General features: G+C 42.2%; 1 protein-coding gene across 1 annotated transcript in view; it reads right to left on the reverse strand.

Annotated features, from left to right (window-relative positions):
• LOC308408124 (uncharacterized protein) overlaps positions 1-26,705 on the reverse strand; it is a 133,793-nt gene that overhangs the window by 24,416 nt on the left and 82,672 nt on the right. The window contains exons 3-5 of the mRNA XM_080900232.1: positions 10,864-10,908; positions 7,851-7,858; positions 6,592-6,618 (exon numbers count right to left, since the gene is read on the reverse strand). Of these exons, the coding sequence (XP_080756358.1) occupies positions 6,592-6,618; positions 7,851-7,858; positions 10,864-10,908 (80 nt within the window). The remainder of the gene's footprint in view (positions 1-6,591; positions 6,619-7,850; positions 7,859-10,863; positions 10,909-26,705) is intronic.

Consider the following 26,705-nt stretch of genomic DNA (forward strand, 5'->3'; position numbering starts at 1 on the left):
GCCTGCTTTGCTGGATGGGCAGTAGGTACAGAGAGGGAGCGATACGTGAAGCTGCTCTCGTTACCCGCTCATCTGATCATTTACTGCTTTGCTTTTGCCTCATAATTTGTCAGCGTGGCTACAGACTGCTGTCAAACTTGAAAGCAGCCTGTAAAAGAGATTTATAAAAAAGCATAAAAAGTGCTTCTTTACAGAATGTCTTTTTGATTAAGGAACCCTTGTGAAGTCAGCAGTAGGTAGCCGAGACCAGGGTGGAACAAATGACTGGGACCAATTGGACGGCAATAATTTCACAGCACAGGACAGGCTGGATGTCCATCGCTCTATTAAAAACAACATCCTGAGTTTCCCATGAGAATTTCAAATGTCCCTCTGAGTTTTCCGAGGCTACATCCCTACATGCACACTAAGCTCTACCATGTATACATACATCTATGCAGGGACATCTCTGCATCTGGGAGCGTTTATGGGGGTCTGGCTCCTTCAAGACTCGTCAGGATGAGCAGGAGAGGTGAACAATGCGAGGTCAGCGGCTGCTGCACAATCTAAAAGGGACTGATTTATGGCCGCTAACAAGCGACAAAGAGCCTTATGAATTGTGGGTACAACTGCTGCTTGGGTCTTTTTCTTTGCAACGAGATGTGTATGAAAGGTTTATTTTCAGTAATAAAACCCTGTAGCTAATGTCTGACATCGGACTGCTTGCATTAATAAGTAGTAGCATAGAATTTCTACTAACTTGAGGAATTGCTAGAGCTGCCTGAAGCAATATTTCATGCAACGAGCAGTGGAGAGAGCTCTGGTATGTCTGGTAATAAAATACTTTAAAATATACAAGCTTCATTAAATCAGCAATAGAAATAAGAGTCGGTGTTCACTGAAAACCAATGACAAAATGGGTTTAAATAACTATGAAACAAACAAAATCAAAGGGAGTTAGGTACCTTATCTATTGTCTTTTAAAAAAAAAATATAATAGCTTAACTTTAAAACACTCTGCAAGGCATGAAACGTGTGCTGGAATTCAAATAAAACTAGGCTGAACTAAAAAAACATGAGCGATGTGGTGGGTTTCAGAGTGTTGGGGTGAGGGGCTGCTGCTAAATTTCTGCATCTCAAACCACAAACGGATCAGGCTGGAGAAGAAAGGGAGGGAAGGATGGAGGGTAAAAGAACACAAAAGGCAAAAAAAAATAAAAAATAGGAGATTAATGTTTAGAAAAAGTGGGAAAAAGAGCTGGAGATTACCGCCAAAACCTCAAGTAAATGTGGGAGAAAACAAAATAAAGAACCACACTCGCATAAAAAGAACTTGTATTTCTAGTCTGCAGCGCCACATTATCCTGCAGCATCCCTCAGCAGGTAAAACAACAAAAAAACAGCTTTGACTCACATTCCCATCAATTAGAAGGCTGTTAAACAGATCTCTGGGAAATAACATGGCCTGTAGGAGGGCACATGTCTGTGTTTGCTTATGTGTGAATGCGCGCGTTGATTCAGGCGTGTGTCTGTTTGCATGTGCTCGTCTCTTAATCCCGGTGAAAGAAGCCGCAGGCTGTTTTAGCTGCCTTTACTGTACTCCCTATGGCGCAGACTGCTAATTATCCACGAGGGTGTGATTGTCAAGGATGCAGCATGAAAAGCTGGTGTCTGCACATCACAGCCGGCGTCTCAGCGAGAATCGCACGCTGCTTATGCTGCAAACTGCAGGCTCAACAAACTTTTATGGCATTAAGGTGAAGGTGAGATAGTGAGAGAGCGCTTTCCTCTTTCTCTTCCTGGGATATGATTAATTTTTTCCTCTTGAGGCTGCCCATGAAAACCTTTGTTTAATGTCACCACAGGGACAGAAATCGGTGTTAGCTCTACGTGTGCGCAATTTGTGATACACGGCTCTTAGAAATAGTCAGTGGCTACAAGCAGAACCAAAGCGCACAATAAAGCATAGCAGAGTGCTGTTTGTTTGGGACAGAAAATTGCCAACATGTTGCCGGGTGCCTGTCAGGCTTTGATCTGCGCCCTGCAGCCTTGAAGGCTGAACAATGGCGAGCCTGGGCCCTTCTCGCTGATTGAGGTCCGCTGTCTGTCTCAGTGTTGCACTCGCGAATAAACACACTTGTGGCTGGGCATGCTGCACATGTGAAAAGGAGTCAGTTGGTGTGTGTGGGTGTGTGTTTACCCCTCTGCCCTGCTGTCAGCCTGCCTGACTGTGATTATTTGACAGGGGGAAGACTCTTTTCTGAATCTCGCCTTGGCTGTGATTTATGAGAGGAAGAAGTGGCAAGGGTTACATGAGGGGAGAAAACATACATGAGCACGCACGTCGTAGTGTTATGCTTGAGAGACACGCAAACCGCATTTCATTAACACTGTTTATCATACAACTGATGATTCTCTGGAAGTGGGCTGCTGCAGTCTGATGAATTCAACATGTGTATGCCACCTAAATGAAGTGCAGCTCATGTGCACTCACACTGCACACATGCATGCAGTTTCTTTAACAGGTCAGCAGTGGTGGATGAAGGGATCCAATGTTTTTTCTACCAGTATATATTTTTTTAATTCCAATATTTTAAAATTGCAATTACAACTTGGATTCAGGATCAATTCCCATCTGTGGAACAGAGGACTTGATCTTCACCCTTGCAAACTTCTGGATAATTCACAGAGGTTTGAACATTGAAGCTAGGTGTGTTTTGGTGGCTTGGAGAATGGTTATGAGCACCTGTTGGGGGAACTGCAGGAATACGTGGTTGCAAGTCAGTTGTCATGGGCCATCATGTCCTCGTAAAACCAAGTGTATCCACTTACTCTCTGCAAAGTTGGGCCTGTTTTCACTGGAGTTTAACTCTGCTAGGATTCTCTCTTGTCTTTAGTCCTGTTTGAGATATTCATGGACAGGATCTCAAGGCGTAGCAAGGCTTAGGAGGGCATGTACTTTGGGAACCTGCAACCTTCCTCATGTAGATGATGTGGTTCTGTTGGCTTCATGTATGGGTAGGATATGAAAGAGGATGGACCAAGCGATGGAATTCAAGCATCTTGAAATCTTAATCATGAGTAACGGAACGTGGAGTGTTACATTGACTGTTGTGGTAAAGAGAGAACTGAATCGAAAGTCGAGGCTTTTCCAAATCATCAATCCATCTAAGATCCGACCCTCATCTATGGTCACGGCATAAATGACTGACAGAGTAGGGCTGCAAATACAAGCTGCAAATACATGAGTTTCCTCTGTAGGATGGCTGGACTCCGCTTTAGACCCACTGTCAGATGCTACACTGCTGCTGCGGGTCCTGGGTTCCTCCTGGTGGACAACAATAACTGGACTCATGAGCCGTCATATGCAGATAGTTCCTGGAGGATGAAGGAATTGATACCACTGACTGGGGGCCCAGTCAGTGGTAGCCTGACCTAAATCCAGTCGAACACCTCTGGGACGTCATGTTTCAGTCCTTTTCAGCAGTGTACATTTCATCTGGCTTGAGAACAGCTCAGGTTCTCCTCAAGTTTGGATGAATTGGAAACTGTTGCTGGTGAGAAGGACGTTTGCCTAGTCGGCTTCAACTGAAACCCAACTCAGGACAAATTGAAGATAACGGATTGATGGAAAAGTTGCAATATCAAAATGTAAAAAATAGTTGGTTACACTCCAAACCAACCAAGGTTAAGTATCAAAAGTAGCAGTACACAGTATTCAAAGGCCATTAAAGGGTACAAAAACGTGTATTTAAAAAAATGCCTCTAAACTGCAGTGCAGGAGAATAAATTGCAGCAGAAAATTGTATTACCAGTAAATCAGGGACAAGTACCTCTAATTAAAACTTGATTAGATGCCCTTTGTTACTTTGGACTTCCACAGCTGTTATTATCATCTTGTTGAACTGTTTGCTAGCTTGTACACTTACAGACTTTTGGCTCGGGAGGGTTAAAAGCTTGAACTGCATTGTATGTAATTCAGAGAGACATAATAGGGGTGAGAGAGGACATGAAAAAACACTGGGAAGCAATCTAGCTGTTTGTTTAAGGAATGGAAACAGAAAGAGAAAAAAAAAGTCTTGTTGGCACAAATCTCTGGCACAATGCAGTTAGCAGCGCAGCGGTCTCCGGTAACCCACTTGTCTCATTTGTGCTGATTGCCCTCATATATGAGCATCTGAGAGAAAATACTAGTGTGAAAACACATCTAGCACTCACATCCACACACACACATACCTCTGACCACTTCCACAGTCCTGGGCTTTGTTACAGAGACATACATAAACAATAGGTGGTTTGGACAGCCTCCACACATATGGACACAGACACACAAACATTGATACCCAACAGGAAGAACGGCCCTTTTTAAAGTCAGATGTTTGAAATTCTATCATCTCTGCTCCTGCTAAATGTAATGATATACTGTCCATGATAATTGTCAGCGTGATTAATCTGCTGTTGTTTCACTGTGACCTCAAGCACGCAGCATCCTCAGTCTTTATAATCACACACACACAGACCAGGAAGCTGCCTCTTGCAACAGCAGACTGAGCTCCTCCAGTCGTTACACTGTTTCATCTATGTAATCTTAGCACTATACAGATTGATTTCATTATACTAGACTGGGAAGAATTAACCAGATTGTGCAGTGTTTAAGCAATGCACAAATAATGGCATCCCAGGACAATGTTAAATGAAAACAAGACAATAAAATGTGCAATAACTCTGGGGTTTCAAATGGAGACGGCAATGGAGATGAACGGTCACAGGCAAAAACAAACAAGCAAGCAAGCAAACAAACAAAATCCTCTAAAAAACACAAATGTGCACAGGCTTATCTGTGCACCGAGTCCACCTGTGTGTAATTAGCAGCAGGCATTTCCCGTCAGCAGGGCTGTGCAGTGCCAGGCAGACTGTATGGGAATATGCCTGAGCGAGAGCCCGAGATACCCGCATTCCCAACATCCACAACTACACAGCTAGCATGGCAAAGATGTTGTAGGAGTTAAGATGACGTGACTATTTTGGGTCACCATGGAACTAGTCAATGAGTGAAAAACTAAGTGCACCCCATGATTCAGGAGCTTGTAGAACCACCTTTAGCATCAATTATCTGAAGTAAATGTTTCTGTATGACTTTATCAGTGTCTCACAAGGTTGTGGCCTCTTGGCTCGCTCTTCTTTAAGCGTTTTGTTTTGTGCACAGCACTCTCAGACTATTCAGTCCTGCTGAGGTCTGGACTTTGGGCCATTGCAACACTTTGATTCTTTTTAAGCCATTCTGTTGTAGATTAGCTGCTGTGTTTAGATTTAAATTGAGTCCTGTTGCATGGCAATTAGACCAAGCTTTAGCTATCAGACAGATTGCTTCTCATTTGACTCTAGAGTACTTTGGTATACAGAGGAGTTCAGGACTGACTAAAATACAAGGTGCTCAGATCCTGTAGCTCCGAATCCTCCCTTCACTACCCTGCTTGTCAGCTGATATGAGGTGTTTGTGTTGATTTATTGTGTGTGGTTCTCAAAATGTGGGGCTGTGCATTATGGCCAAACAGATCCACTTTGGTCTTGTCTGTCCAAAAAGCACATTTTTCCCAGAGTCTTTGGTTTTTGGTGGGGTTTTTTTTTGTATTTTTCCAGAAGCAACTTCGCAAATTTAAACCATGCTACAATATTTTTCTTTCTCCCGCAACCCCTAACAAACAAACCATACTTGTCCAGTCTTTTTCTAATTGTACAGTCGTAAAATTTAACATTTAACATGCTGACTGAGGCCTGTAGAGTTTGAGATGCTTTTGTGATTTTGCTATTTCTCTGAGCACTGCATCGTCTGACCTTGGGGGGGATTGCCGAGACGTCCACTCAGGGAGGACTGTAGCATTGTGCACACTTTTCTAGAAGTCACACTGTTTTGTGTAGGTGTATTCATAAATGGATGATAAGCTAGAAATCACCGTTTCATCTCATAAATTGTGGGAGAAAGAAAAAAGAAAAGAAAAGGTCTAGCTGTCCACTAGAGGCCGCTGTATCTCTGGATAACATTAGGCATGGCTCTGTGTTTTTGTGGAAATTGGTAACCTGCTTTCCATTCAGTAGCTATGCATGTACATCGTTGCATTACACCAAGCATATTAAAGCCCAACTAGAAGCTGCAAGCCATGATTGGAGCCTTGTGGATGACTGTTTCACATTGTGGTACGGTTTACACTCCTGTGGTTTGTGTTTACTGATGATATCTTAACATTATTGGGCATTTATGTCTACTGCTCTTTATGTTTACTCATATGAGAACTAAACGTGCTGCGTTTCCCCCTGCCAACTGCCTTGGGTTAGTCATATTTCGTGTGATATAACCAGTCTGAACTTTGTATATCTGTGAGCTTACTTCTCATTTATGAGGCAGGATACATCACTGTTGGTTATTGGTTATGAAGAGGAAGTCATGGAAAGGGTAAATGAATTAATTTAGTAATTTAGAAAGAAAAAGCAGAGAAGATGATGGGATAGAAAAAGGCAGAATAAATGTGGGGAAAAAGTTAGAACAGATCCAGGCCCAGACACACAAGTAGGTGAAGTGAATAGAGTGACAGGATAAATAAAAATCTAATTTACCGGGTATCCATCCCGTCCAGCCTTGCCCTGGTGAGGTTAGACATTGAAGCATGAAGCATTAATCAAGGCTGAACAGACACTAACAGCTGCACACAACAAACTCAAAGACCAACATGTAGCCTGGTATCCTACATAATAAAAGGAGACAAGTGGTTAATGATTTAAAGGATTGTGGCTGACTATTTATTTATTCATATAAAATATTGAATTCTTGAATGAAATAATTTACTGTAAATGGAGACTAAATTTGTATTTGGAAACGAATGAACTAGCGAGGACTTAGTCATATGTTTACACCACAGCTTTTGACTCACATGTTCTGGGATTTTTTTTTCTCTTTTCTCATCTGCTCTCAAACATGAGCCACGGTTTTAAACTAAAAGCCACTTGGACACAAAAAATAATTAAAAAAGAAAATCAGATCAGTTGTTTTCATTGTGTCTACAGTACCAGCCACTGCACATTACTTAGATAAACGGCACTGACACATTGCTACTTTGCAGAGTAGCGAGTGACTGGATTACCACACCTTCCCATCAACTTTATGAGATTTAGGCTGTAAGTTTTGTGGGGGTCTTTAAGAGAAGACATTGTTTCATGCACGCCTAGTGTGGATCAGATGCAGACCAATCGAACAAATCCTGGTTGGCCGGGCATGCTGTTTTTGTTCTGATGTGTCCGGAAGCTCGTCACGGTACGTTTCAGAGCATTTCCAATTCTGCATATCTGATCAGTGCCACATGGGACAATTTAATAAAAAAAAGAAAGAAAAAGAAAGGAATAAAAACTGAAATTGGACATTTAAAATGCAGATGGAATAAACAAAACAAAAAACAAATCTGAAGGCAGCTGCATCAGTTTCCACTCTGTACAAGGCTTTGAGTAACGGTGTGTTTTATCTCCCGAGTGTGTCAGAGTGTCAGCAGGAGTTACAGTCCCACAGAGGAGAATAACTCACTGCAAATAAGTCACACCTCCCTAACCATCACCATGAAAGACTCAAACACACAGTCATGGACACCCACATGCACAGGTGGTCCATTTATTGGCGTTCTCTGTGGATGCATGTGCGAGTGAGTCTGTGACAGTCTGTATGTCTGTGAGTGAAAGGATTCCTGGCAACTCCCGCAGTTTGCCGGGCCGTGCAGGACTCACAGCGAGGGATGATACAAGGTGGATGTGTGTGCATGCGTGACTGATGTTGAAACCTCTCTTTAGTTTGTTTCCATACTACCTGGATGAGGTGGAATGGTACTTACAGGAAGCCCTGCAACACAAAAGAGAAACCAAGCGTTAGAAAGTAAATGCTACAAGTCTCTACAGACACATGAAGCACAACATGCGAGAACTGCAGCAGGCTTTGGTTTATATACCAATCAATTCCTCTGAACAGTGGTCTGCAACAAAAAAAACAAAACAACAAAAAACCTGCACATGCAATGTGGTTCGTTAGATGATGGCTGCAATTAACCACCTAAATACAGTACAGAACAAACATATTAGAGCTGCCGCCAGCGCAGTTTGTGGTGAACCCGTTATGATAAACAGACTGCTGGATAATGGGTCATGTTTTACATTAGGAAATGAAGTCATGTCAGGACTTTGTTTCTTAAGAAAATAAGGGCGTATTGGATGGCGGAAAAACAGCGAGTAAAGAGGTCGGGGCGTGCTGGCAAACTGTCTGTCCCTTTAAAGTTGTGGGGGGAGAAAAAGAATGAGATGCTTCTGAGATTTCTCCAGGGCAGTGTTTCTGTCGTGATTGAAATGCTCTGATGTTGAGCCTCAGCAGCAAAACTACATTCAGCTTTTCATTCTTTGCCTAACAGAAAACAAAAGTAATGATCAAAGAACTCCTTTTGTTGTTAGTGGCCTTTTTTTTTTTTAATAATCTCCTTAAAGTCCGAGGCTAAGACCAGGAGCACTATTAAATCACTTAAATCCCTACAAAGTGAACGCATCATTAGCAGAATTTTTATTAGCTATTCCTTAATATGCTATCCGATAAAACCGATAATGATGCTGATTAATGCAGCTTATAGTGTATAATGTCACTTGGGGCTCTGCCACCTTTGCGGCTTCAGTACAGCATACCTCATCAGCATGAGCACGACATCAAACACCAACATAAAGTCAGCAAGACTGAAAACAGGCTCTCCTTAAAACACACACAAAAAAATCCTTGTTAACATGAACAGATTCTATTGTGGCCTTGAAGTGGGCTCTTTGATTCAGCAGGAGCTTTGCATACGTAGAGAGAGATGAAAATGCATGTTTTAGGGGCGAGCATGTGTCAAGAAGAAGAGGAGGGAGGCGTTTAGGTTCATGAGGGATGAAAGTTTATCTGTGTCTGGATGCTTCGACGGGGACCTCCCGGGCCAGACGGTTAGGCAAACAAACACACTAGCTTGGAAAGCCACACAGAAAGACAAGCTTTAACTACTGAACTTGGGACAGGTGTGTATATGTGCTTGTAGACTACTGAGAAAGAAAGAGACGCAGGAGCAAACATAAGAGAAAAGGAAACAATTTAAAGAAAAAAAAAACGAGGCATGTCAGAGAGAAGATGACAGCGAGGGCTGATTTTAAGATGCTTAACTACTCTGTCTGCCCTCTTTCCTGTTATTTGTGTTTGTGCGCTCCCTTCTCCACTCTCATTTGTTTTTTTTTTCCCTGAGAGAATGGAGGAAAACCTCTTCTGGCCTTTTAAAATGTTGTCCTGGAGTCATCAGCATCAGGATGGCGAAACAGCCTCTCCATTTAATATACGTACTCGCTCTGAGCCAGGATGCAATGTGAGGATGAGAGACTAAAAAATACAAGCGATAGCCTAAACAGAACCACGACGGCCCTTCAGACACGGACCATCTGCCTCAAATAGGCGTCCACTCTCGGCTGAAACCTTAGCAGCACACATCCTCCAAATCAGGGGTGGGTAATTAATTTTCCCAGGGGTGTGGGCCTCCACAACAGTCCCAGTTTCTTAAATTAATTCCCCACTCCTGCTCGTAATGATGAGGTTTCCATTAAACGGACCTGGAGGACACCCAAAGGGATTTCCACATTTTATGCTAATATAAATTTAGTTAGACAGTAAACTGATTATCGAGATTTGAGACCGGTCACTACTGCTCTCCAAAATCCATTAAAAACATGAGTAAGGCATAATGGTAAACTGGGTCAGTCCCGCTGAGACCGTAACGCTGCCGTGAACACTTACTAGTCCACCAAATCTGCCACAGCAAATTGACCCTAACAAATCTAATTTCACTTCTTGTTTTTTTTTAGTAGTTTCAGAAAATGAGTGAAACTCTGTAAACGGTAAGATTAAGACTTAAGATTTGCATCTCCAAAGAAAACCAAATTGCGCAAACCACACACAAGGCCGTTCATGCCGGCAAGAGACTAACACATTGATGGTGTTCACCTTCTGCTGCGATTTCTAGAAAACAGAAATATACTGTTTGGCCGCCCTCTAGAACAGAAAAAAAAACATGCAATTCCGAGTCGAGATTTATGGGACGTTTTGCTCAACCCGTCACCTAAAAGATGGACGTTTGATCAGATAAAATAAAGTAAGCAGACAAGCAGAAAGGGATCACTGATGATCTTTCACTTAGTCACCGTGTTCACAAGAACAGATCCCATCTGTAAACATCCACCTCAGTGATTCACAACCACAATGGAAATTTTACGACAGTGACACATATCCTGCAGGTTTTGATAAAATTGCCTAATACTGTCGTGGAGCCCACTTTTAATAAGAAACATTTAAAAATTGGGATGAGTGAGACTTGTACAACATCCGCTCCATCTTTCACGATGACATTTGTGAAACAAGACTTATGTCCTTGCTCTGTTTTGGTTCCTCGTGGAGTGTTTTTGTGGTTTGGATCGATTGAAAAAGCAGCACCATAATGGTGGGTAGCGATGTTGGCGAGGCAGACTCATTAGGCTCATACTACAGCAGCTGCTACCGCTCAGCAAGAACGACTGACATCTGGGCAAAGTTAGTGGAACCACATGGCCAGAGTTAGCACTATGTCGGCGCAAATGGAAAGGGACAGGGAGAAGGGCCAACTGAAGCCCATCATCCAGTGGCCTGACTCATGGATCACTGCCTTTGCTGGGCCCTCGCCTCGAACTTACCCAGTCACACAGGAAAAAGAGGGATGGTATGTGAGTGTGATGAAGAAAAAAAAAAGTGTATGTTTTCCAGGAAAAGAGTTTAAAAGGAAAAATAAACCGTTAAATGATTTGATGGGAATTACTTACCAGGTTCCCCTCTTCTTCCCATCCTTCCACGTTTTCCTGGAGGCCCTGTGGAAACACAGAAAGAGCGATGAATTGCCAAAATCAGCACCGCAGGGATGAGTAGAAAACGACTCAACCTCACTCGCCGTTTCGCTTCTGCTGCTCGAGCGCTGTTTGGCATCAAATGCGTACGAGCTGGCAGAGCGCTAAAATGTCAGCGCACAAATTGCACATGTAGTTTCAGTTTCAGATGCGAGAAACAAAAATAAAATGACAGAAAAAGATTTCTTTAGAGCTAAATGCACTCTGTGACTTTCAGTTTGGCTGGACAAAGACTTTCATGTGTGTACAAGACTCTTCCCCTCATGTTGAGCGAATATCACATTCATCTCTGGCCTTCATGCAGCAACTTTCCTCTGGTCCTGTTATGATGCAGCCTCCACTGTGACCTTTCTAGTAAAAAGCTTTTTTGTCATTGTTGGCGAATTCTTGCCAAGCTTGGAAAACTAGGAAGAAAGCTACAGAAGGGACGGGAGATGATGTGAGACGTTAGACCTCATGCTGCTAGAAGACCATGAGTCATTTTCTACACTTCCATTGATTTGCGTCAGTGTCTGCTCGGTGATTTCACAGAGGTACTGTTCTTACAACTAGTGCACTTGATTGCACCCCAAAGAAAAATAAGGTTGTGATCAGGCTCAGAAAGATCACTCAAGCTTCCCATTTGGCTTAAAAGCTGAAGCTATCCACAAAAGGTTTTCCAAGTTCTCTCCATGTGTGATATGCACCAAGCAGCCAGCTTGGTGCATAGCAGACCAGCTTGTAGTCTCTAATTAGTCTCTAATTTACACTGAAAATTTTTAGCACAGTTTGCCACAGTGTTATAGCTAATTACATTACACCCAAGCAGAATATTACAGGCTGAGTATATTTTGTGGGCTTATTTATTTAAGTAGAGAGGTCTCAAATTATTTTTCTTCTGCACCCTTCATTCACCCATAAGCATATGCATTCACATGTCCAATGTCTTTAAGCTGTTTGTTTAAAATGTACACTCACACTGTGATGTATCCATGAGGGGCAACTTGGGTTTAGGATTCTGGCTAAGGACACTTCAACATGCATGCAAACTGCTTCTTTTTGCCTACTGCCCTATCAGGATATCAGGATAAGCTCCCGTCAATGCTGATGCACATCAACTGTGTGGTAGCAGCGAGCGATACTGCAAATATAGGCATCGATCTGATACTGATCACTAAATCACTGTGGGTTTTCCTTTTCACAATAATGAGTTACTACAATAAAACACACCTTTCAGTTTTTCATGCATTCTGAAACTTGGAGACCTGAAATGTAAGGGGCTGTCCCTCACTGAGCCTGGTTCTGCCGGAGGTTTCTCCTTGTTAAAAGGGAGTTTTCTTCCCACTGTCACCAAAGTGCTTGCTCATAGGGTATCATATGATTGTTAAGGTTCTCTCCCTATTATTGATGTGTCTTTACCTTACAGTATAAAGCGCCTTGAGGCGACTGTTGTCATTTGGTGCTATATACCAAAGTGCTTGCTCATAGGGGTCATATGATCGTTGGGTTTTTCTGTGGGTGATTTGGTGCTGTATAAACAAAACTGAATTGAACTGAATTAAATGTGCTTGTCCCTAAAATACTCTGGGTCAGCTTCTTTTGTTTCATTGCGCCATAGGCTATAAATCCAAAACACATTGTCATGGTCCTGGGTCGGTGACCCAGCGCTTTTAGTTTGTTATCATTTTCATGATGATGATTGTTTTAGTTCTGTGTTATATTCGGTCTGCCTCTGAGTCTGCGTCTGGATCTGTCTGTCTATGGTGTCACCCCATCTGTTTGTGAAGCTGTCTGTTTAGATCTGTGTCTTGTTTGGTTCCCCGTGTCTGAGTTTCCTGTTTTATTGTGAAGGTCTCTGTCTGATGTGAGTGTGTTCAGCTTACATTTCCCCTGTCCCGTCAGTTCTGATTTCTCCCAGCTGTGTTGCCCTCCTGTCCCTCATCCCCTGATTACTGGTGTGTATTTAAGCCCTGTGTGTTCTCCTGCCTGTTGTCGGCTCGTCTGCATTCATCCGTCTACCTCTGCGTTCTATGGTGTTCCTGTCTCTGCGTCTCTCTGCCCCGCACCCCTTTTGTATGGTCTCAGGTTTGTCACTTAGTTTCTCCCAGTTTAGGTTTCCGTTTGTAAAGTACTCATACCTCGTTGCCTGTTTTTGTCACCACCACCTTTGTAAATAAAACATCACTCGTATCATCAGTTTGCTGCATCTTGGGTCCTCCTTTTCCTCCACACCACACGGCTCCCTCCGCCAGCCGTGACACACATGACAGTCAGCACAAAAAGGTTCAGACATTTTTCACACTGCATGTTTGAGGTTTCTTTTTTCCCTCTCAAATAAAGGAAATACATTTAACACAGTTCAGTGGCTACAAACTGAAAAAAAAAAAGATTGCTCAGTTGGTGCTAGTATCGATCCGATACAAATATCAGCACTGGTATTGATAATATCGATATTCGTAATCCACTTCTACTGTGTGATAGTCAACCATAAAGCGGATGTGTCCTGAGAGCAGCTCCCATGCACTCTGCAATTTCAGTTTAATATTTCTCTTACGTTGGGGACATGCTGGCCACAGGTTTGTCTAACACACAGATGAATGTTTACTCCATTTCCTCCTGTAACATTAAAAGCAAAACACCAAAAAAATTTCTGAATAAACTTACGAGTATGTCAATACTACTGCTGGGTCGGCTATAAGGAGGCAATAGGAGCTGAAAGGATGTGTCAAGAGAGGCATCAGAAGGAAAGAATTACTCTTTGGAGCTTGTGAGAAGTATTTGAAATATTTTGTTGGTAGATCATCGAGAGTATTTTATTTTAAAAGCCCAAAACACTGACTGGCGTCCTTTACATGTCATTATTCACCTTACTGAAGCAGCCATGTAAAATATTTTTGTGAATTTACTGCCAAAGTAATAGGAAAACATTCTTAATCGAATCACACATTCTGATATAACTTTTTGAGGTTCTTTTCAAACTTGCGAGGCAAGATGGAAGAAGAAGAATAATGATAATAATCAGAATAAATAAACTCTGGACTTTGACTTACTTGTCCAGTATTGTTTTTTCTAATCTAAACGGGGTTATTCTAGTATCAAAAATCTTTATACTCGGCTGTATACACCATGTGCTTACACACCATTCTGCATTTAATCATTAGTTGTTGTTCATCTCTAGCTCTCTTGCACAGTGTGTTTTTTGTTCTGTCTTCCTCCCCTTCCTCCCAGCACCAGAATCACCCTGCATGAGCCTGGTTCTGCTGGAGTTTTCTTCCTGCTAAAAGGGAGCTTTTCCTTCCCACTGTCGCCAAGTGCATGCTCACAGGGAGTCGTTTGATTGACACAGGACTTATGGTAGCCTCAAAACGATCACTTTCTTTCTGCTGCATGTCAGAACTTTTTTTGTCAACCTCTCTTTGAAAAATAAATTCTGCTTGTTCTAAAAATGAATCTCAAAAAGCAAATCTACCGTCAATTTACTGCACAGGATCCAGACATGGCAAGAAAACAGGGCAGCTAAAGTAACAAGTAAGCCTTCAGCTTGCTTTCCCATGGTCTAAAACCCTTCTGTGGGCAACACCTCACTTCTTCTGTCTTTTGTTCCATGTGACCGTCCTCCCCTGCTCTCATAGTGAAATCAGAACCACACTGGTTCCACATAAATGGCTCTGAGCATGTTTTCTATTGTCATTATTGGGGGTACTGTAGTGGCCTAATCACTTCCTGACTCTGCCAGCCCTTTCAAGGAGACCTCAATCATGGTCTCCCACCTCCTACGCATGTCTGCCTCTCCTACTTTCATCCTCCTTAATGCAACAGCAATGAGCTATTAATGACACTGGAACTCTGGGATTGAAGGAATAGTAAAAAAAAAAAGTAATAACTTTAATTAAAGAAATGAAGATTGACCCTTTTTTTAAGTGCTCGACTAAATCATATTTTTATGCTGTATGTAAGTGATTCCATTTGCCATTTTAAGCTCCCACAGGATTTTGCTGGCAAACTAAAAAAACAAAACAAAGAATAACAAAGGAAACTGAGTGGGCTACAGCTGTGCACCCACTGCACTGACTCTCATTTAAAATTTATGTTTGAACAGTTTTACACTTTTAACACCTCTACACCTTCAAACCTCAGGCACAGATGCCAGCCGTGTTATGATAGCCTCCATATTTCACAGTGGGCTTGACTTCCCCTCCCTCAGCCTCCACCGTCATAAACAGGAGTGGGAGATGCTAGAGTAAGCCCAAGGCCTCTGAAAAGAGACTAGATGGAGAGAGATGCTAGATGACAAGGTGGAAAAGCTGAAAAAGCTGGAAACAGGGAGACAGGAATGTGCATGGGAGTGATGGGATGGGGAGGAAAGACCAGGAGGTAGAGAAATTAGTTGGGAAGGACAGAGAAAGAGAGTCTTACAGATATAAGAAAAATGACAGAGGAAAGGATTGGCAGACAAAACGAAGTCAGCAGGCATCGATGGATGAATGCTTTCACAAGTCTTGCACGTACATGGTCTTTGGGTGCATAAAATTCTTCCTTAACCAAGCACATACTTCATAAGATATGGGTCACCACGGGCCATGCCTGCTCTACCTTTGTTTGAGACTTGAAAGGCGGCCGTCTGCATGTCGACAGGTTAGTGGCCAAACACTGGAGGGGCAGGCGTCAGAGTGACTGAAATGTGGGAGCGTGATTAGTCCTGAGTGGCATAGTTGAGGGGGAATTGTGGCGGGTAGGACTAGATTAACTGGAGGAATTAATGGGAAAAGCAGCAGGGCTGGAGAGCAGAGTGTAGGCATGTGTGAAAGCAGTTCAGATTCCTGCTCTAGAACAGCGAGGTGAGCGCATATCGGCTGAGATGCAAACAAATGGCCGTGGCTCGACTTGGGTTTTAGCTCTGTCTTTCTGTTTCACTGTGGCATTTCTGGGTCAGCTGAGGTGAAAGGAGTTGAAAATGTCCTACGGGTCTGCAAGGACACTCTTCAATCTAGTAGAGTCAGCAATTTTGAGGTTATCTGAATAATCACATGTAAAAAAAAAATCTCAGCAGGCATCATCCAGTCAAAGTGTGCAAGGCATGAAACAGAAAGGTCGTGCAGGCAAATGTAAAGTTTAAATGTAAAGCAGATTAAAAACAATGCGTCTAAAACAATGAAAAATCAAGTATCACACACGTACTCCTGGGTGACATTCTGGTTCCAACCTCCATATGTCGACTTGTGTTGTTATTTCAAAGTGGAAACATGCTCATTATGTCATTTAAGCAATGCTGCACCAACTCCACGAAGTGATAACAGCCTATTGAGCCTACAACTAGGTGCAGGCAGTGATGACAACTTATAATGATGATTTAATGGGATGATAACACACAAAAGCAGGTTTTCATTATACTCTTTAGAGGTCTAGGTTGCTAACTGACTAAAAGATGACTGTACAACTCCAAGACAAAGCAGCAATACATTTCACAGAGTGACTGGTTGATTTGCACACTGTAAAACAGATGGGAGGATGCTAAACAAACAGACGTATGGGGTTAAGGTAGAAAAATGTGAACTGATAAATGTGTAATACTGGATATTTAGGAAATAAGGCTACATATAAACATGTGTGATGTGTGCAGATCTCTTTAAGAAATGCACAAAAAAAATGCTGGACACGCATGAGCTCACTCAGCTGAGCACATGTTAAGAAATCCCTGGGAACAGCACGATAACACGGAAACATACAACGAACTTCATTTGAACTGCAGATAAGTGCGCGTGTGTGTATGTGCACGCTCGCCCGAGGCACTTGATCTCAAGCTCCACACAAGGAGCATTTAAGGTTTGACCGGGAGACCACAAGTGAGCCAATACCCCCCTCGGAGTGTCTATGTGTGTGAGAGAATGTCAGAAACCAGTGAAAAACAAACACATGGATCTCTGTTTAGATACAGCATCCTTCTCAAGTCTTCACACAGTATCTTTCAGGAAGCCACTAAAGATTGACTAATACTGAACATCACATCCTGTGGGTAAGCTCAAACACACACACACACACACACACACACACACACACACACACACACACACTCAGGCAAATCCAAAATTCCTGCTGATAAGTGAAATCGACCTGAGCGGCGCCGTAAGCCATTTTTCCATCAACGTTTTTACAGGTTGTAAAAACTATTTAAACCCACTGTGGTCTCAAATCAACAAAACATACACGCCAGTCCATCTTCCATCTACTCCTGTTTGTTTCTCATAGCTGAAGTTTGGCACGATCGAGCTACTGTGACATTTCTCGGAAAGAGGGAGCTTCGAGAGAATAAAGTGCACAATGTTTGAGAACTGAGCCCACCTTATCTTTGTTAAGGTCCTATTTTGTTTAACCTAGGTGGGATCAACAAGAGCTAACCAAAATCCATCCATCCACCTTCCCCACACACAAATATGGGAAAATGAAATTTAGTGCAAAGAACGGGAAAAGTGGGCTGGACATATCGAGAGGAAAGTCGAAAAGGTCTGTTTCTTGCTTTCATAATAGCTTTAGGTGGTGAACCTACAGCATATCATCTCTTTATTTTGCAATTCAAACAAAAGACGCTGGGGAAGAGAGCCAGAGATGAATAATCACTAATGATAGATTTTTTCCATCTTTTGTTACAATCATGAAAACTTTGAAGAGGTTTTTCTGTGTAGATACCTGAATTTTCTACACATGCTGGTGAGTTAAAATCACCTTAAGCCAAATTTTGACCACATTTGTAGAAATGCTGACACTAATATTGCAACACTTGACTCAAGATTATACTTGCAAAATATGTTTATAGCAACTAAACGAACTGTTTCCCCTTTTGTCAAAGACAGAATTTATGGTCTCATAAGGCGAGGTTAAGTACCGTCGCTGCAAACCAATGCTGACATCAGGCACGATTGCGAGGATTCCCCAGTTTCGCAGAAATGTGGACAGCTGTTAAGCTTCTTTGCCTGAAACAAAACTACTTGTCTCTGTCGTCTCCTGATCCGTCCACGTTCGTGTTTGTCCAAGTTTTGTTCCAGCAAGCTGGAGGACACATGCTGTGGGTGTAAACAGCTACAAAAAGACAAAAAGAAAACGGATGTGAATCACGTAACGATGATTCGTTCACCAGCTGCCCCGCATCTCTCTTGTTCTGGGTCAGGCGAGGTTCAGTGGCTCAGTCTGGGTTCATGAATATCCGATCTCAGAGTGGGTACAATCAGATATCCAAATTAAGCAGGAAAAATAGTTAGAAAATTCCAACTCAAACCTATTAAATCTCGTTGTGACAGATGTCATAACAACCTTGCATATCATATATATGTGAAAATGGTTACTTAATATTCTTCTTACTTTAGTCAGATAAAATTATTATTTCTGTTCGAAATAATTCATTTTTTATGGCTCTGTTCTGGAACCAGCAACAAAGACCCCAGTATAGACACGGCTAAAAGCGGGCTTCCAGTAGCTTCAGTTAATTAAATCTCACAGGCAATTTAATACATAAAAATATCCAATAAGTTCATTTTTCATATGCTGCAGCCTCATGTTGTTTCCCACTGATGCCGTGGAGATCTCACGTAACAAGTCATAAAGTAACCTCACCCCATGGTTCTGCCTGCACTGGACCCAGATCCTTCATTCACGTTAGTAAAGTTTTGGCAGTGTTTCATAAAGCTCAAGAAATATCACCAAAAGCACAAAGTGTTCCTGTGCCGTTTGGCACTCATTAGGTCTCACTAGTTATGTCCTCACTCTTAGTCCAAATACAGATGGAGAAAGACATGAGGAAGAGAGCACAGGAGAGGAAGATGAGAGATTGCTTTCAGGGGTTAAAACTGATCAGCAAGTGATATATAGTAAACTAAACATTTTAAAGCTTACATGCACTGTTGTTATTAATTTTGATGCTTTTTCCTCCTCATCAGTGGGGAAAATACACATTATCCCTAGATCTTAGGGTCCCTCCCATCTACCAATCCCCCTTCAATCCCTGTTTATGGGGTACAGAAGTGAGCAAACATCACCGACTACTGTCAGAAAGAAGATGAAAATGGGGTATACGTGTTCATGTTTTTTATTAGTTTGTGGTTTTGGGGGATTGTTTAGAGCTTTTTTGTAAATTACTTTCATGCTTTTAGTTTTTGAGTTTCTGAAGTCTTCCCCAGCATTTCAGTTAGTGTGAAGCTGCTGTGTGTTGCTGTGTTTGTCCACCCTTTCCTGTTTTATTTTGCTATTTTTTTTCTGTGCCTTGTCCTGCCACCTATTACCTCTCCTCTCCTTATCGGCATATATATATGTTGTCCGAGTCTCCCCTTACCCTTTGTTGTGCTGTTTCTTAATGCTATGTGTGTATTCCCTGTGCTCTGTGCTTTCTGGTATTTCGATGTCCTGCCCCTGTTCAGTGTTGCATTTTGGACTTTATTTTTGCCTGACGGCATTAAAGCTGATTTTTTTGAGTTACTCCTGTTTCTCCAGGTCGACATCCTGTCTGCCACACAGCCTTTCCTTGACAAGAAAAGTAGAAAGTGTGAACAGTGAGCTATATATAAGGCTGGATGTATAAAAGAAGGTGTCAACGGAGGTATCAGGTTGCACGGAACTCAACTATACACTGCTGATGTACCAGGATTGCTGGCTGAGCTGGACTTTCTGGCATGACGTCGCCACAAACCTCTTGTTTTACACAAAACTCGACCGTTTTAAAGAAAATGTACAAAAAATGTCCCTCATATTCCAAAGCTTAGTACAAATGGTTTTAAGAAATAATCGTATTCTTGGAATTCCTGCAGATAAGACAGCAAGTCGTAAGCAGGGTAAGAACTGTTGTTGGAAGTCTCACCAGATGATGAACAGCCTGAATCACATCAGTAATACAAACCTCTTGTGGATTAAATTGTCTTTATAAAACTTGTCTGCCTCTCATGTGGGTTGAACTTTGGCTCTGCGACTGTTGATATGTGGTTAGAGAGAGATGCTAGTAAACATCTCTCTGGTATTCAAGCAAAGGTCATCTTTGATTGGGAAATAAGATGCGGCAGAGTTTCGGCTTTTGTGTTTGAGTTTCTACAAGTGTTGCATGGCAGCAGAGCGTCTTTCTCTGAGTATGTTTGTGCGAAGGACTGGATGCCTGCTTCACGCCCATGAGTGTGATCAACATATAGTTTTCTTAGCACGCTCCGTCAAAGCTGAGTGACGCCGCTGTAAACCTGCATGCGAGCGATGTATGTATGCATGCTCTTAAAGTTGCAGGGTTGTTTAGTTGTCTGCTGCATTATTCATTTTGCCCTAACGAGCTCAATCTCTAAAAACTCATCAGGTCGGCACTGATGTGGGTTCGCATAATCCTTGACAGGTCATTTGTGTTTTTAGGGTGACACAGTGTATACTTGTAGAGAACTTTGATTGCGTGTTTATATTTGTTTGAAAGTGCGCACAGGTTGGAGAGGAAGACACAAAGGAGCTCTGCGCTGGATCTGCCGCTGCGATGTCTGGCAGGTGGTTTGTGTTGAGCGCTGGGCTGGTGCTGAAGGCTGCCTGGGCATTTATCGTGTGACACACCTAATGAGACGTGAAGGCAAGGACGGGACTGCCCCACACAGAGAAAGATGCAGTCAAAACAATGACAGTATCCTTGCAAAAACACAGCCAGCCCCAGCCAAGCATAGCAAATACGTCAGATCACAACAAAGAAGACCAAAGCACCCAAAGTTCAGCAGACAGAGGACAGAGCTTTTGCCTTTAGGTGCTACCAGCTGTATTTACATACAGGCACAAACTAAGGCCAGAAAGGCAATGGAAGGGTGGAATTTTTTTTTTCCCACTTTTTGGAAAAGTTTTTTTCATCTCAAGAAAATGTTTACGACGAGCATGATGAAAAATATCATCTCATAACTCATTGCCTGAGTAAATAATGGCCTAAACTTACGTGACACTTGGCAGAAACGGATGCGGACATGTTTATGTGCAACAGTAAGAGGAGTGACGTCACAAGAAATGTGGTAAAACACATGATAGCACATGACAGTAACGTAAACTGAAGAAATATTATTTTTACGTTTTTGTAGATTTTATATTGCAAAACTTAGGGAGGATGCAGATTTGTCGCTATGGCAACCTGCTTTTTAATTTTCACATTGCGTCTGGCTTGTAAAATATTAAAAACTGATGCCAGCAGCAACAATTCAGCGCTCTTGCTACTCTCGCTAAGAGTGGACATCCTGCAAAGCTTACAAAGAGTACAACACGCAACCCTGAAAGAGGTGAAGACCTGAAGAAACGGTGAATACGAATCCCACAAAATCCATGGCAACACATGTCAAGTTTGAAAAAGACAGGCTGGATATTTCATAGCACTTCTGGGACGGGGTTCTTGTGTCCTTCCAACATTATCATTCAAAAAAGGCACAGATACCAAGCCAAAGGTTGTGAGTTAGGAGATGCAGGTCTTTACTGTTAAAAAGCAAGCAGATAGTAAACAGCATATCTGATATTACCAATACAGACTTTAACATATTTTCTTCAACAAAGGAATGTGCCTCAAATATACAAAGTATCAGGACTCCTTTCAGCGCACTTGGACAACAGTTTTTGAAGATAAAAGTTTCAGACTCTTTAATGTGACAAACATCAACAGCATCAGTGTGTTCAGTGGTAGTTTGACGGGGTTATTTTTGAAGTGTTGGTTTCGTCCGGGGCCAGCCAGCCTATGGTGAACGGTGGTCTGTAACAGGATAAAAACTCTCTTTTATCTTTGTAGCCTTTATTCATTCATAAAATGTGGTTCTAGTTTCTGGAAGTTCTGGAACATGTTAGGGCAAAACTGGAGACCCGGGCATGGGGAGCGCGGGGGTGGGTCTTAAAGTGCGGAGGCATAAAGAGAAAATCCCAATAATCACCATGAATACTCCAGTATTTGTGGTGTGTGTGTGTGTGTGTGTGTGTACACCATGGTTGAGGAAACATGGTGTGAATGTTCAAAAGGCAGCTTAACTCCTGCTTTAACAATTATCTTATTGCAAAAGGCTTCCACCTTCTGTCGTTCCCACAGCTTTCTTCAAATTTCTTCAAGCCCTGCATATCTGTGCAGTTCCAACCATTTGAAAGCAGTTTCTAATTTTCACCATTATTTCCACCTCTCTTCTTTTTCGTTACAGGTGTTTCACACCTATTGCCCTTAGACCTTACCCTTGAGCTAGGTCCTCTGTCTGGTTTGCGCTTCCTCTTTTCTTAAACCTGAAATAGACAGGCCAATTACAGCTACTTTGGAAACCAAGGTGAGAGCGTGTAGATTACACAGTCATGACTGGGCATGCTGAACCCGGCTTCGTGAAGGAACTGAGAATGGGCATCTGGATCTAAGAAGAAGTGGTGCATTCACAGTCCCTGTGTTTTTTTTTAAGTTATCTGTTTTTTTTGTTGTTTTATATGTAAAATTATATGAAAAATACAAAATGTTTTCTATGCAGTCCTGTGCAGTCAATATCTTTACATAACTTGAATAACCTCAAAGTTCTCTTAACGTCCCACCACAGCAGTCAGGTTCACTCTTTTCTTTTTCAGCCATACTGTTATATATCTACTGCTTTGTTTGGGCTTATTGGCTTGCTGCACGACCCAACTTTGTTCAAGCTTTAACTGTCCGACAGATGACCTCACATTTGACTCTAGGATACTTTGAGAAGGCCCTCCACCACTGTGCTTAACAGTTAGTATGAGATATCCGTGCTAATATTCTCCATTTAGTTTTTGACAAACCAGTGAATTATGTCCCAATATCTCCACTTTGGTCTCATCTTTACAAAGTTTTCTTTTTCTAATTGTACTGTCATGAAATTTAACATTTAACATGCCAGCTGAAGCTAGTGGACTTGAAGATGAAGCTCTGGAGTTTTTTTTGCAAATTGCACGGTCTGACCTTGGTGTGAATTTGATGGGATGTCGATTCAAGGAAGATGGTGGCATGGTGTTACCACACACCTGAATGTAGTTTCTCTGCCTGGGTGGTCTGACCTTGCAGTGAATTTCTGCTTTTATAGAGGTGGTCACACTTGCTGATGATCAGTTCATAAAGTGCATTTGATTAACAGCGACTAACTGCTTCTTACATTCTCTGCTGATGGGCTTCACGTGCAAAGTATTAAGAGTGTACTTTTACTTGTACATAGAAATTTGCTGTCAGATCTCCTCCTCCGACTACCCAAGTGGTCTGCCAGATTGCTTTATTTGAGGACCTTACTAAGTTAATAGCAGAGTTAATGTACTGATTAGAAGCTGAATATTTGACCCTACTTATATTGTTACATTTAATCTAACTTTCTTCATCCCTCACTCATCTTTTTCACATATACAGTAAGTTCATCAGCATCATGTGTTCTGTACATTTCCAATCTCCATGACTTCACCAGCAATGATATGTGACCTGCTCTATTTGCCAATATCCTGTCTCGGGTCTCATAGTAATTCCATCCCAGTGAACAAACCTTCTCTGTCAACCCAACCTGACTTAAGTAAAGAACCCATGATGCTATCTGACACATGGATGAATTAAGAATAATCAGCGTTATTGTGGAATTAAAGCTCATAGCCAAACAGGCACACTGTGATTGATTACAAGGAGCAGTTCCCAAATGAAGGCGAAAGAAAAAAAAAAGTTGTGGTCAAAAAAAAAAAAAAATCAGATAGAGGAATAAAGAAAACTGCAGACTTACAGGCTTTCTGACAAGAAAATGTCCATGTTGGATGTGATTCACAGTGCTCCAAAAACTCAAGGGAAATGTGTAAATATGTAGGACTTGTAGAGGTCTTGGCTTTGCATACTGGGCACACTGTACTAATTCTGTACATTTACATTCAATTTATGTGCACACACATGTTAAGCAGTGCACAAAGGATCTCTAAAAGCATGCACTGTTGGTATGTGAAGGCTCACTACTTTTCAATGCCCTGTGCAGCTGCAATGCTGTCAAAACTACTTTGGGGGCCTTAAAAATCATAGCGATATATATTCTGTGGTCTCCTGCTCAATCATAATCTGCATAAATACATTTTTCAATACAAGAGAGAAAATACTGGACTTTTCCAGTTACAGTATATATGTTCTTTTCCCGTCCCACTTCTGCAGGTCCAGGTCGCAGAGGTCTACACAGAGAAGCCTAGACCTGTCTCTCTACACAGCCACCTTCACCAGCTCATTCATTGGAACAAGGCAGATGTCAGGGCAGGACAGAGACTGAGAAGTAAATGGACAATTTTGCTTTCACACTCTCTCTTCAATGGATTGATGCACCATCCCATCACTGCAGACACTGCACCACTCCTCTTGTGAAACTCTTCTCGTGGGTGCATTGTGAATCAAGGGTGAAGACAAGAGCCAAAACAGCAAGAGGTTTCAGATTATAAATAATTATTCCTTTCACTGCATGTTAATTTTTTTTCTTTTCTACTACTTGAGCATTCGAAACACTTTTACAACATGCACCGTTTACCGATTCACACACATTCATGCAAGCACTTTTTTCTACTTCTATCTAACGCCCGTGCTCCAATGAACGCATCAGAGAGCAACTTGGAGTTCAGGATCTTGCCCAAGGACACTTTGGCATGTAGACCGGAGAAGTCAGAGCTCAAACCATCAAACTTCCAGTTAGCAGATGACCTGCTTTACCTCCTGAGCTACAACCACCTCATAAATCAACACAAAACATGTTATAATGGCTAAATACACTTTTTAAAATACCCTAATGTGTCTCTATATTAAAACTTCAGGATCAACCCCCAGGACTAGTGATTTTTATTTTTTAAAACCGTAACTAGATCAAGAAAACTCAGACTGAAGTTCACCTTTATTGGGTCAAAGTTTCATGTCATGGGAGCGCCTGTTGCAGCCCGTTGGGACACGAACTTCGTCAGTCACTTACGTCAGTAGCGCTGCCTCTGTGATCGCTCATAAACACTTTAGGATTTCTAAACAAGAGCCCTCAGCTGCTTCTTCGTAGATCATCATCTCTTTATTTCAGACTTACACATACAGGTGGGTGCAAGGAGGATATCACTTCACGCTGCCGTCACCGCGGGCTTTCTGAGTGCCCCTCGCTCTCATTTCGCTACCGTGAGATCTCAGAGTTGGGACAGCATGGTGCGTCTATGCTTGTGTGTTGTGTTGTATGGTGTGTTGTGAAGTCCTTTCCTGTGGCAGGTGCAGACTTGCCCCAGTGTGAACTTGATGGGTAGGGTGTCATGCGTCACTTTATCCGGTTGGTGGCTCCCATTTTAGGTCCAATCAGCTGCTTGAGTTCCTGGGGCCTGAACATGGCTGGGATGGCTGTCGAGCCTTTAACACAGTTGGTGATAGACTGGGATCAGTCTGATGTTTCAGCCTGTTGTGAGTTTACTTACAGTCATTCAAACACTCACCATGGATAAGATCACTTTCAATAAATATATGTTAGGAATATATGGAGTTTTGCATTTCTTTGAGCAGACGGCTCTATTAGAGAGTCCACCACCAGATTTGCAAGTGAAGATCTTTACAGCGTGTCAGTGTGCGTGTTGAACTTTGCTAATGTGTGTGAGCTCGGCAGCTGCAACTGTGATAGATGGCTGACACAGCTGATATGCCTGATAGGCTTCATGTGCAGTGATGAAAGTTAAACACAGCTGGGAGAGGTATGTGCCATTCAACGCTGTAGACCAATCGCATCTCTGTGTGCGCATTCATAACAAAGTGACCTTGCATAGGAGTTAAGATGGAGCACGTTCATATAAAAGATAGGAGAAAACAGCTGCAGAGAGCATTCGTTTAGCTCATCTATTGCCACACACACATCATCGTGTCGTTATTCGCTCTATATAAAGCGCTGTTTTTTTTGGCTTAATAGGATTCTCTTCTTTACACCAAAGATGAAAAGCGACCCGCCGTTCGCTCTCCTGCTGCGCCACCTTCTTGCCAAGCCACCTCAGCCCAGCTGCTGCTGGCCAAAAATCCAACAAACTCCCACATTTGCGAGCTTGCCAACATGTGAGCGTGAGCAAAAAAAATAAAATAAGAGGAGCTGTATATTTAATCATAAAAGCCCTCATCTGGATATCAGAACATAATTTAATGACCCTTCTCAGTGGAGCAAAACGGGCCCAACATGGAAACTGATTACAGTCTGAAACCATCCTGATGTGCTTTATGTTTCAGCATTTGGCTGCCAGGTCAAGTGGAAGAAACCGCTTGTGGTTGTAACGCCCCTCTGACCAACAGACAGGTTCTTGGATTAAACTGGAGTCCCAGATCAACAGGCGTTGCGGGTAAACTGATATGTCAGAACAAGAAATACATTTTGTGGTCGCTTTGAAAGTGATTTAGGACCCTTGTCATCTGCTCCAAGAAGTAGCGCTTTCAAAATGTTTCATACTCACAGAAAGGTGCCTGCCTCATAAATCGGTCAGAGGAGGTTTATGGTAAAACTAACTATCTGGGTTTTTCAAACAATGGAGGCTTTGTCTGAATACACCTGACTGTAGCTGAGCCAATATGGCCTTACACAAAACCAAATACGGTCAAACGGCACTTACAGCACATTTCTCCTCTGTGAATCAACCTTCTGTTAAAGGAATTTCCAAACAGATCCATTGTTGGAGGAAATTACAGGTGCAACAAGGGAACAATTGTTTCAAATTCACCCTGCTTGTTTAAAAAAAAGAAAGAACAAAAAAGACAGATTTTGGCAAACTATACTGTATTTTTCTATATAGATTTGCACATGTCAGTAAAGCGCTGTGCCTTTTTCCCA

Source organism: Rhamphochromis sp. 'chilingali' (assembly GCF_963969265.1).
Source record: "Rhamphochromis sp. 'chilingali' genome assembly, chromosome: 13".
Lineage (NCBI taxonomy): Eukaryota > Metazoa > Chordata > Actinopteri > Cichliformes > Cichlidae > Rhamphochromis > Rhamphochromis sp. 'chilingali'.